We start from the raw sequence: 13,340 nt of genomic DNA on the forward strand, positions 1-13,340 counted from the left end.
GCACCTCTCCTATGAGGACAGACTGGAGGAGTTGGGGCTGTTCAGTCTGCAGAAGAGAAGGCTCGGAGGTGGCCTTCCAGTATCTGAAGGGGGCCTACAGGAAGGCTGGGGAGGGACTTCTCAGGATATCAAGTAGTGATAGGACTAGGGGGAATGGAATGAAGCTGGAGGTGGGGAGATTCAGGCTGGAAGTGAGGAGGAGGTTCTTCCCCATGAGAGTGGTGAAGCCCTGGAATGGGTTGTCCAGGGAGGTGGTTGAGGCCCCATCCCTGGAGGTGTTTAAGCCCAGGCTGGATGAGGCTCTGGCCAGCCTGATCTAGTGTGGGGTGTCCCTGCCCATGGCAGGGGGGTTGGAACTAGATGATCCTTGTGGTCCTTTCCAACCCTGACTGATACTATGAGGTGCAAGTTTCATTACTGGTTCCCATTAAGTTTGCAAGCTCCTATAGCCATCAAAATCCTAAATGGAATGCTAGAGCTCCAAACACTGAACTCTCAAGTGACAAAACTCAAGGCTTTCTAGTACACAGTACACTGATTTCCTATTCTTGAGCTGCTCCAAAGAGGTTCCAGCAGAACTCATTAACTGCAATTGCACAAACAGCTGATGTCATTAATCCAGGCCTAACTCATGCCTTCAGGCTTTTTGCACTAAGTAACTACAGTTTTGAAGTGTAAGTAATTTAAGTATTGCTGCCAAAAGTTTGGCTAAGATTGTCTACAAAATAATTCCATGGCAAGCTCAGCTCTCAGCAAGCCTAACACACACAAACACAGAGTTATGAAATACTACACTCTCTTCTCCATGGCTAGTTGGCCTGCCTCTTGCTTTTCATCCTGTACACTGTTTGCTTTTCAGGCTGTACATTTTCTCCTATGCCTACTTGATTTTTTGTACAGTTAGCAAGTTTTCAGTGCCAGCCCTGCATTTCTAGAGAGCATAAGGAAAAACTTGCTTGCTTTTCCCAGTGGCATGCTCTGCAGAGCAATACTTGCAACACACTATACTCATGTAACATTTAATTTTCACCACTGATTTGAGTCTTTGAAGTTTTCTGTCTCCTGGACTCCCACAAGTTACAACTGGAGAATTTGGAAAGCAACACAGAAGACAGCATGTAATCTAAATGTCAAACTGCTAGGGAGTTTTGGAGTGTCTAACTTCTGAAACTTACTTGGCAGTAACAAATTTTCTGCCTTCCACCACACTTTCTATTCTCTTCCTTTCTGCTACCACTGTCACCAACAAGCAACAGAATTTAGCAACAGTTGTTGATGTACATTCAAATCTGTTGCTTTTCAAGAAGTCATAAATACATTGCTCTCAAGTAATGCCTGGCTCACTGTTGCTTGTTATCTAGCAAAGCAATTTAGCAATTCAGGGTAGAATGGGAAATTCAGAATGTTAAACTCTGCCTAGATTGCTGCTGCCACTTCCAATTTGAGCATCTCAGTTAAGAAAAGTGTCTTAAAGGTTCGTTTGTCCTACTTCAAAAGGCACTGATGATGTTTAATTGTGTTTATAGTGTCTTGAAAAAACAGAATTAGCCTAAGCACTGGCTTACATGATTTCTACTGAAGGGCTGACTGACTGTAGAAATACAACCAGAAAGCAGGGTGAACTGTTACCATTTGAAACAGTGCCAAACACTTTGACTGAGAACGTGCATGCTACAGCTCACAGACATTGACCACCGCTGCAGAAATAAAAGGTACGGCTGCTCTTCAAATCCACTACGTTAATTTCCCCCTGTCTCTCCTCAACTCTGAGCACTGAGGAAGGGGTCCACTTCTTCCACAGCCACCATCAGGGAAGACTTACCACAAGTATCACAGTATCACCAAGGTTGGAAGAGACCTCAAAGATCATCAAGTCCAACCTGTCACCACAGACCTCATGACTAAACCATGGCACCAAATGCCACACCCAATCCCCTCTTGAACGCCTCCAGGGACGGTGACTCCACCACCTCCCTGGGCAGCACGTTCCAATGGTGAACAAACATAGTAACATAGTCAAGTAACACAGTCAACCTAAGGCTCCCTGCTAGAAATGATCCACTTCCACAGATTGTGGAATGTCTGTGTTTTTGATACAAGCACAAAGACAAATCAACAGCAGCAACAACAGCAAAATGAGTGTTCGAGACAACTTACACCAGTCAATTTTCTCTAGCATTTCAACTGTGCCTAGCTTCATATTACCTTGAAACTGAATGATAGTGTAAACATTTTTGTTCTGTTAATGTAAGTAATTGACAGTTGAAGGAGTTTATGATGAAAGCAAGCAGTGAAGCATTTCCATTTTTATCTTTTGTTTAACCCTTTTCACCAACCTGCCACCAGTTCGGATCTTCCCGGTTGACAATCTGAAGGATTTCGCCTTTGGAAAATTTCAAACCTGCTTCTTTGCATGGGATGAGGTTGTCATTATATGGGTTATAGTCAAAGTGACACTTCACAAAAACCTGAAATGGGCAAAGACACAGCTTAACTGTTATACAATACATTCTTACTAGTTTAGCTATCAAACTGAAGTAATGCCTTTACCGTATCACAGTATCACTAAGGTTGGAAAAGACCTCGAGGATCATCGAGTCCAACCTATCAACACAGACCTCATGACTAGACCATGGCACCAAGTGCCACGTCCAATCTCCTCTTGAACACCTCCAGGGATGGTGACTCCACCACCTCCCTGGGCAGCACATTCCAATGACGAATGACTCTCTCAGTGACGAACTTCCTCCTAAACTCCAGCCTAAACCTCCCCTGGCACAGCTGGAGACTGTGTCCCTTTGTTCTGGTGCTGGTTGCCTGGGAGAAGAGGCCAACCCCTTCCTGGCTACAACCACCTTTCAGGTAGTTGTAGAGGGCAATGAGGTCACCCCTGAGCCTCCTCTTCTCCAGGCTAAACAATCCCACTCCCTCAGCCTCTCCTCATAGGGCTTGTGCTAGAGACCTCTCCCCAGCCTTGTTGCCCTTCTCTGGACACATTCAAGTGTCTCAATGTCCTTCCTAAACTGAGGGGCCCAGAACTGGACACAGGACTCAAGGTGTGGCCTAAGCAAAGCAGAGTACAGGGGCACAATGACTTCCCTGCTCCTGCTGGCCACACTATTCGTAATGCAGGCCAGGATGCCATTGGCCCTCTTGGCCACCTGGGCACACTGCTAGTTCATATTCAGGCGGCTGTCAATCAGTACCCCCAGGTCCCTCTCCAGCCACTCTGATTCCAGCCTGTAGCTCTGCATGGGATTGCCATGGCCAAAGTGCAGCACCTGGCACTTGGACTTGTTGAATGCATAAAAAGTTTGACGTGGTCGAAGTCGTACTTGGCAAGCAAAATACAATCCATGGAAAACACTGGCATACACCAGCTGAGAGAGCAGAATAATCAGCAGAGCAAGTTTTGGCTGAAAGAGACACTCCCCCTGTATGCTGCACTGGTTAGGCCACACCTCGAGTACTGTGTCCAGTTCTGGGCCCCTCAGTTTAGGAAGGAGGTTGACTTGCCAAAATGAGTCCAGAGAAGGGCAACGAAGTTGGTGAGGGGTTTGGAACACAAGCCCTGTGAGGAGAGACTGAGGAAGCTGGGGCTGCTTAGCCTGGAGAAGAGGAGACTCAGGGGAGACCTTATTGCTCTCTACAACTACCTGAAGGGAGGTTGTAGACAGGCAGAGGTTGGTCTCTTCTCCCAGGCAGCCAGCACCAGAACAAGAGGACACAGTCTCAGGCTGCACCAGAGGAGGTTTAGGCTGGAGGTTAGGAGGAAGTTCTACACAGAGAGAGTGATTGCCCATTGGAATGGGCTGCCTGGGGAGGTGGTGGAGTCACCATCATTGGAGGTGTTCAGGAAGAGAATTGATGGGGTGCTTGGCTGCATGGTTTAGTTGATTAGGTGGTGTTGGATGATAGGTTGGACACGATGATCTTGAAGGTCTCTTCCAACCTGATTTATTCTATTCTATTCTGACTATGTATTATGAAATATCCATTTGTGCATTTCAGTATATACAACCCAATTAGTATTGGGTTTACATCCCTTAAAAACATGAAAAATTCTCAGACTGTGAGGTCTGTATTCAAGGCTTGCAGAATCTTCAGGATTAATTTTGCCACAAGCTCAGTGTTTGCAAAAGAACAAGATACATGACTGCTTGAGACTGGAATTTGATGCAGGGGAAGAAAGAATAAGTTGCATCAGTGGACTGGAAACATCTTTGATGTTTTTCTGCCAGTTTGGGGAGCTAAGCAAGCAGTGCCTCAAATACAATACATCCCCTCAGCATTTACTCAATGTAAGCATAGCCTATTTTACTCAATGGCCTTAAGACCTGGAGGAGTGTCTTGTAAGACATTTCAAAAGGCACTGATCTAGAACAACAATTTACTTGTCCCTGGAGAACTCAACAGCTTACAGCAACAGCAGAAATGAGGATGATCAGAGGGCTGGAGCACCTCTCCTATGAGGACAGACTGAAGGAGTTAGGGCTGTTCAGTCTGCAGAAGAGAAGGCTCTGAGGTGACCTAATTGTGGCCTTCCAGTATCTGAAGGGGTCCTACAGGAGGGCTGGGGAGGGACTTCTCAGGCTATCAGGTAGTGATAGGACTAGAGGGAATGGAATGAAGCTGGAGGTGGGGAGATTCAGGCTGGATGTGAGGAGGAGGTTCTTCCCCACGAGAGTGGTGAAGCCCTGGAATGGGTTGTCCAGGGAGGTGGTCGAGGCCCCGTCCCTGGAGGTGTTTAAGCCCAGGCTGGATGAGGCTCTGGCCAGCCTGATCTAGTGTGGGGTGTCCCTGCCCATGGCAGGGGGGTTGGAACTAGATGATCCTTGTGGTCCTTTCCAACCCTGACTGATACTACGATACTATGAAATAGCCACCAGCCAAGTTCATCTGTTGAATTCAGTATGTTTGTGAATTCTATAAAGCAGATTAGCTGGGCACTGATCACATTATGAATGCAGGAAGTTCACTGCAGTTCAGTGTATTTGTGGCAATGAAGCACCAAGCAGGAGTCGTTCTGATAGAATCATCAGAAATGTGCTACTCACCTGTTGAGGAATTACAGTGTCTCTGTAGCTGGGGAGAATCTTCAGAGTGACACTGCCACTAATATTTTTCAGCAGTTCCTGCAATTCTTTTGGATTGTTTCCCACCTCATGGCCATTCACCTCTTTAATAATGTCACCTACGTGCAGCAGACCTTGTCGATCTATCATGCCACCATGGAGAATCCGGGCTATTACCAGGTCATTGTTCTCAACTCTAAAGGTAACACCCTGAAAGAGGTATTTGACACTCAGTTTAGCACTGAATTTCTTCACTTCCATTCCACCATTATCTCAAGCATAAAGATACAGCTATGAGACACTCTACCTACCCCAATGAAAACAGACAGTCACAGTGACTACAGAGTTCCTAGCACACAGATAAGCATCAGGGGACACAAAAGTACTTTCAGACAAGGTTTTCATATGACTGAACAATAAGTGTATTGTTCTTGAGTGCACACAATCCTGGTATTTTCCTATCAGGACCAAACAGATGTTGCATTAGACAGTTATGCTAGCAAGACATTCCACCTATCCCATAACTGCTTAAAGAGAACAGAGTGGAGAATACACAAATACCTTATTTCAAGCTCTCAATAGTGATCCTACCACCCATTAAATTACACAGGAAAAGGATGGGAATAATGAAAACATCATGAAAGAGATTAGGCACATGTAAACATTATCACTCATACTTCAAATTAAAGACAGACTCCAATTACATACCAGTGGTTCCCCTGCTCTTTTGTGAATTCCAAGGATACGAATAGCATCTACTGGAACTATCTGGTTGTTCACTGAAGAGTTATTGACTTCTGGGCTAGATGGAGGGGAATCATAACATTTTGAAGCCACAATATCATGTGCTTCCAAGAGTGACTGCAAAGGAACAGAAAGAGCCTCCATTTAAATCATAAAACAACCATTTGCCAGAGGTTTTCATGTTGAATAACCACTGAATCTGCCCCTTTGGGACTTGATCATAAAAGGATCACTACAGGATTTTATTTCACATGGAATGGTGCAAAAATTGGCCTACAAGTACTCACATGGCTTGACAAGCCTACCAGCTTGGCAAATATGCCCTCTTATAAATGCAAATGCTGCTTCTTAACAAAGTGTAGGAGATAGCCAGATTGCCAGCCTGATCTAGTGTGAGGTGTCCCTGTCCATGGCAGGGGGGTTAGAACTAGATGATCCTTGTGGTCTCTACCAACCCTGACTGATTCTATGAGGAGGAATATGTGACCTTGCAGGTAAGAAGATGGGAAAAGAAGTACCTAAAATCCTATTTCACCTAATGAGACAGTATCTGAGCAAATGGGTAATGTAAACAACCCACAGCAAAAAATACACTAAAAAGTGAATGTAAGTAATTTTTAGATGCTTGTGTTGAATGTAGTAAACTTTTAATCCACAATAATTTGAATAGTAAGAGGTGTGCAAGGATTTCTAGAATGAGTGCCTCCTGCTTCCATAAAGCCAAGGCAAATAAATTCAGTTGGCAGAAGTCAATTTACAGTTAATCAAGACTTTACAGTTAATGCTCTTTTCATCAAGTCACATACATCAGTTCCCAAAATAACAGGAAGAGATCAAAAAACCCCCAACAAGCAATCATCTTTGGAAGACAATGCAATTTAGACTTGGTTTTCTAGTAGAATATACTTGTTTTCTTTAAATCTTAATATATACAGGTAAAACAAGATCAAACTTATGAAATTAGACAACAGAGACTGACTTTCTTAAGGAGGAAAAGGGGCACCTTGCAGCCACCATATACGGCAGTTCAAGATAAAGCATCCCTATAGCCCAGGGAGTCTCACTGGCAGATACAGGAAGAAAAACAGCAAGTAGAAGAGATGCCTACTGGGCTTCAAACAACATAGCTTTGTTTGAAATAGTGGCCTGATGAGAAGACTTAAGTGGTCTTAAGTCTTGTCACTGACTGGTATCAAACAAGTAGCTGAGAAGAGACCACAGGGTCTACTGCTGGAAGTGACACACACACACTGGAGGAAGCCAGCAAACTGCAAGCAAGCTGAGCATGCTTCATCCTTCTGTAAGCCACCTCTAACCTAAAAGTTGCACAACCACATCAGTTTAGTGCCAATGCAACATGGAAGCTCTGAAAGTGTCACAGCCCTGAACAATTACTTTCATCTGCCCATTACATGACCACCCTGCTGCTATTAGGAGGAGGTATTAATTCATTGACTCGGCCCTTGCCATTAAGATTGTAAAGCCAGCTGCTTATTGTGGCTGCTGATGCTGTGGTCATAAACCAAATCAAATTAAATAGGAAAAACAATCATTTATTTAATTCAGGCAGCTGTCAGATGGTAACAATTTCTAATTCTTCATTATCCAAGGCACATCCAGTCCAGAAAACAGGAGAACAGAACTCTCTGTGCCAATGTTTGCAAGCAACATTTTTGGCTCTTTCTGAATTTCCAACATGAAACCAACTAGCATCAACACCACATTTTAACATATTGCTGCTGACAAAGCCAGGTAGATACCTGCCTCTTTTCCTTTTTGGCCACATGCTAAAAGAAATTGTTACCAAACCTTTTGTCCACAAACCAGGAGATTTCTCATGGAGCCTTACACATAACCATGCTCGTTCAGCTCCCTGCCCTTCGTGGGCATATAATTCATGGGTTATATTCTGATTCACAGTCCAAAAAGAGACTACTAAGGTAACAACTTTTGTCACCCTTTTTAATTAAATTCTCTGTAAGACTGTTCAGCTCTTAAATCTGACCCCATTCCACATTCGGATCCCATTTATTCACTCAGAATTCATGCTTATTCTGCCTGAATGAATAACTTGCAGCTATGACCTAACCATGTCTCAATCACAGAATCTTTGTGTCATGACAGCATCACAGGATTATTAGGGACTGCACATTGCTGCCCACAATTATGAAATGGTCTCTTTAAGAAAAGTAGATTATTTGGTTTATCAAAGTAAGCCACATTTATTACCTTCCCCACACTTAACTCTCAGGTCTGAAACTCAACAATCTATACCAGTTTTATGACACTCTTTCCCCAGCTAATCAGATCATAGCATGCAGCCCTGAAGAACACCTAAACAAAGAGGCAACAAGGGCCACGTGTCTGTATTCACTGCCAGGCTACACTCCAACATCTTATGTCACTCAGTTACTTATTTCACTAATGTGGTTCCATGATCTGAGAAATACAGCCCCCTGAACTCCACTTGTTTCTTTCTTAGGGTATCAGAAAAAGTGATATCCTGTGCTCCTGCAACTCCCAAGTGCCCCTGGAGTCTAGCCAAGAGGACACAGTCTCAGGCTGCGCCAGGGGAGGTTTAGGCTGGAGGTTAGGAGGAAGTTTTACACAGAGAGAGTGATTGCCTATTGGAATGGGCTGCCTGAGGAGGTGGTGGAGACACCATCACTGGAGGTGTTCAGGAGGAGACTTGATAGGGTACTTGGTGCCATGGTTTGGTTGATTAGGTGGTGTTGGATGACAGGTTGGACACGATGATCTTGAAGGTCTCTTCCAACCTGGTCTGGTCTATTCTATTTTATTCCCATACTACTGCTGGAAGACTTTAGAAAAAATCACTGCCAAAGTCTCAAGACAACATGGGCTGAATAATCAACAACCATAAAATGGTTCAAAGTTTCCTCCACATAACATATGTAAGCAGGGTCAGCTGATTATCTAAGACTGGGTAACTGTAGAAGGGTTTTCAGGGGGAAAATGGCAAAGTTGCCACAGGAAGGCATTGCAAAAGATATTGCATGATAGACATGAAGTTCTGTGTCAGACATTATGGTCTCTTTGTGTAAGATACTGTCATGAAGTAATACATAATCTCAGAACACATTAACTGCTTTACAGTACTTTTTTGTGGCTGTACTTATTAGGTCAAAAAAAAAAAAAAAAAAGAAAGTAATTAAAAATTCAGTAAGCAAAGGAAAAAACAAACCAAAAAACATCCAGGGCTCTCTACAGTGCTGAAGCCAAGTTAAAAAAGAAAAAGGTTTCCTGGAAAATAAAAGTTGTCAGCAGCATCTATATGAAGCACTGCCTGCCCTCTATGGTAACTAGCTCTCAAACTGTGATCCAATAGAATAGAATAGAATAGACCAGACCAGGTTGGAAGAGACCTTCAAGATCATCGTGTCCAACCTATCATCCAACACCACCTAATCAACTAAACCATGCAACCCAGCACCCTATCAAGTCTCCTCCTGAACACCTCCAGTGATGGTGACTCCACCACCTCCTCAGGCAGCCCATTCCAATGGGCAATCACTCTCCATTAAATTACAAACTGGTGGCTGGGGTGGGAGGGCAATACAAAAGAGCAGAACAATGGTAGGGTCTAACATTCGGGACTCCTTTCCTAATACTTCAGGACTCAGAAGTGCTTAAAATAGTTCTGTTCCTCTTTCATGCACCAAATATGATAATGCTGTTCATGTATTAGAACTTAATAAATGGACTGAAGGCCTCTGATGCACATGTGAAAAGACAACTTTTTTAATGGCTGTTCTGGAAAAGTGAGGAAATCATTTCAGATCTCAGAGAAATCAGGGGGGCTGATAAGGAGGTATGAAATATGTGAGGAAAATAACCCTACAAATTCAGATCTGTCTAGGACATAACTTCAGATAATTTTTCTCAATGAAGCATTTCAAAGATATGATTAGCCATTATAAAGCTAACTCTCAGAAAAAATATTGGCAGCTTTTCAGATGAAGTATTTTATTGCCAGCAGAATCTACTCTTCAGGATGACTGGCTTGCATAATTCTTGGAAAGGTGAAAGTAATGGAACAAGCTCTTCCATAAGCAGCAGAAGTGATTCTTCTGCTTGCTTAACCACACCGACAGTGCGATACTTTCAACTCCTTCCTCTTCTCTCAAGGCAACCTCTCTTACCACTCTCTCCTGCTTTCCAGCTACAGTCTGGTAAGGCCTGCTCTAACCTCTAAGCAGTGGGAGTGCCAGCTGGCTCCTCCATACACACTGGCCTGGTGGCCACCCATCAACCCTGTGAGATTCAGAAGAATTTAGTATCTTACACACTTTGACCTCTGAGAAGTTCAGCTAAAACTAAACTGCATAAAATGTTAGATGGATGAATAAGAAGAAAGGAATGAAAGGAAAAATGAAAAAAGGGGGGGAGCAGACAGCCAAACAGAGCAGTATAACCAAGCATGCACCTGCACTCCAGAAGTCAGTCTCTCCCCAGGGCTCTTCTATCAAAATGTTTAAAGGGAATGTAGGTCTGTAATTTCAGCAGTACACGATACAGTCAGTAAGGTACTGCACTCGATGCCACATGTGACACTGGTATGGCAAGGCAGCTTACAAATGTAAGAGGACACCATAATAAAGTGGCACCATTCATCTGTAACCTGCAGAATCAACCTCCTAAGCAGTTACACAATGGAGTCCATGAAAGTTTAAAGAGTCACATCAAGGTAGCTTGTTTACACGTTTCCTGACCTGGAGAAAGGATGCAAACTACAGTTTCTATAATTGCAAATTGCATTGGATTTTGCCTTTGCTCCTCCCTGCAGAATCTGGAATATGCACCTTGGCACCATATGAGGCACAAAGGACAGCACATTTTTGTTGAGTATTTAGGTACTTTGCTGTTTTCTTTTCAGAAAGAGACATACAGCCTCCCCCAGCCTTCGAAAGGATACCCAACAGTACAGTGAAAGAGGCAGCGTGCAACTGTGTTCATAGCATGCAATAATCACGAGATGAATTTTTAAACTGAGTTCCAAGGAGGAGTCAACAAACTAAGCCACTAAGTCTGATGTTGCCACTAAACAAATTAATTACTTCCACAAAGAACAGAATGATTGAACAAAATAGATCATGGGAAAGTATCCACAAGCTTCAATAAAGGGAAGTCATCCTTCTCAAATCTAGTTAAGTAGAAAGAGGCACCAAACAAAGCTACTATATGATAAGCAGTAAGGCTCCCAAGTGGATGAAAATATTGGTTAAGAGAAAAATTTGGGCCAGGAATTATTAGTTTCCAAAATTCATGCCACCAGAGGATTCAACCCAGACTGCAAGAGAAAACACAATCCTAGTTTAACATAGTAACTGACAGACTCAGAAGTGATATCTCCGAGGTGTCAACAGTATGAAACCAAACCAAAACCACAAACCCCCTCTATGTTTACTGAGCCTAGAGGCACCTCTTCTTTCCTGAGAGGATAGTCAAACACTGGAATGATTGATGCCCAAAGCCTATCAGTGTTCAACAGCATTTGGACATTGCCCCTAATAACACACTTTAATTTTTGATCAGCCTGAAATGGTCAGGCAGTTGGGTTACATGATTGTTGTAGTTCCAACCAAACTATTTTATTCACCAGCTATAGTAGGAGTTTTTAATACCAGGAATTTTTAAATAATGAGTAGGAGGTGCCATGAAAATTATTACACCACCTCACAAGTCCATGCTGCTGTGAATGACTCTGGGAAGCTGTCTGCAGCTTTGCTTCCTCTTTATTTATTTGACACAGACAGCCACATACACAATGAAGCCTCTCACATCAAGAGTAGCAAGTGAAAACATGACTAAGAAAAACTGTTCACTTTCTCCCTATACAAGAACAAGGAAATATTAAGTGCCACTGACAGGAGACAGTCTCAAAACCAGAACAGCTTAGTCTCCACTCTGATGGTGGATGCTGTGAATGCCAGAGCTTTACACAGGATCAAAGAACAACTGAACAAGCTGATGGAAGGAAACACCACCACAGATGGATGATACTGCTTCACACCGAGAAACCTGAGCAACATATCACTAAATCTTCACAGAACATTTTGCAAAGTATTGATTTTGGCTTGTCCTAGCCTAACAGCCTTCATTAGATGCCTACTGCTGGCAACAGAGAAGGCTAACAGAAGATACACTTGCTAAATGGATCTTTAATGTACAATCAGGAAGCACTAACAAAAGATTAGAGTGAAATGGTGAAGTTAACATAGCATATATGTATTTTCAAGTCTGGTCTCTAGAAACCAATAAAACACATACAAAAATACCACACATAATGGCAGTTTTGTTCACCAGCTACTTTGGAACTTCCAAATTAAATGTTGCTTAAGCCTGAACTAATGGAATAACTAACACCAACATCACTTTGTGCCTCACATAAATATTGGCTATTTACCCTCATTGAATTTCTTATTTGATCTCTGTCTCTTACAGGCCATTTCCAGTCTCCACCACAAAATGTCTTTGCCCAGGTGGCCTCTGGTCTTTGTCATCTGTCTCCAGAGAGAGAATTGACACAGTGCATTTCAAAGTCAGTCTACTCCAGCACTCCACTTCCTGAATCCTTTTTGACTAGTCAGCTCTACTTTATCTAACATAATGGATTTTTGTCAGGTCTGTCACTGCACCAGCTGGCCCCCAATTCCAGTCTTTTTGCACTGGAACCACCAGTCCCTCTAAACTCATCCTCTTTTTTTCCAGTACCAATTTCTGCTAAGGGATCACAGACTGATTTGCAGGTTTACACTACCGATAAGTCTCCAAATCACAGCCTTTGAGGCCCTTCTGAACAAGTAAGAGCACACAGGAGGCCAACATACTGCTCTTCAGAAGAGTCAGAGGAGCTGTCAGCACTCAAAATAGCTACTACCTCAAAAGCTGAACTTTTAAAGCACTCCCTTCTCCAACAGGCCACAACACAGCTTGATAGCATTCCCAGTGTTTATCTATATTGAACAGTAATGCACCCCACTGCTATGTCTGTAAAATGTGTAACTGAAAATTTAGGAAATGAAGTGTATGTAAACTCAGATAACTAAAACTATCTAGGACCCTACACCTGTCTGCCAAAAGAGGCACATTTATACTAGGGCAAAAGGCTTCATTATGTTCTACAGAATACTTAGCTATAAGTACTAAGTCATCTGAAGCCTGCCTAGCAAATCCAGAATCTACAAAGGATTTACAAACCCTAATCTTCAAGGATTGGTACAGAAGCCAGTAATAGAATTGTAGCAGTATGGAAAAACATCTGCTTCTGACAAGCATCTGTCAAAACTTCACTGAAGCAGAGCAACAGTGAGTGGCACAAAGTCTCAACTTAAGCTGCAGCGCAGACAACATGATAGATCATGTTCCTTCGCTCTGCAAACTTACACAGGAGTGTGAATGCCAGCAGCTGAGCTGCAATGCAGAATGGTTCAGCATCAGGCACTGGACCACCTGCAAATTCTATGGATGAAGGCTTCATTAAATTGCTACAGAAACTTC

The 13,340-nt window shown here is 43.1% G+C and overlaps 1 protein-coding gene across 5 annotated transcripts in view; it reads right to left on the minus strand.

Annotated features, from left to right (window-relative positions):
• The window catches only part of PALS2 (protein associated with LIN7 2, MAGUK p55 family member), a 68,593-nt gene that overhangs the window by 14,515 nt on the left and 40,738 nt on the right, over positions 1-13,340 (minus strand). For all 5 annotated transcript variants that reach the window (XM_068152416.1, XM_068152419.1, XM_068152418.1 and 2 more), the window contains exons 4-6: positions 5,784-5,936; positions 5,058-5,285; positions 2,337-2,468 (exon numbers count right to left, since the gene is read on the minus strand). In XM_068152416.1, the coding sequence (XP_068008517.1) occupies positions 2,337-2,468; positions 5,058-5,285; positions 5,784-5,936 (513 nt within the window). The remainder of the gene's footprint in view (positions 1-2,336; positions 2,469-5,057; positions 5,286-5,783; positions 5,937-13,340) is intronic.

The sequence above is a fragment of the Melanerpes formicivorus genome, unplaced genomic scaffold, assembly GCF_026170545.1.
Source record: "Melanerpes formicivorus ecotype bairdi unplaced genomic scaffold, bMelFor1.0.p_v2 SCAF_23, whole genome shotgun sequence".
Classification (NCBI taxonomy): domain Eukaryota; kingdom Metazoa; phylum Chordata; class Aves; order Piciformes; family Picidae; genus Melanerpes; species Melanerpes formicivorus.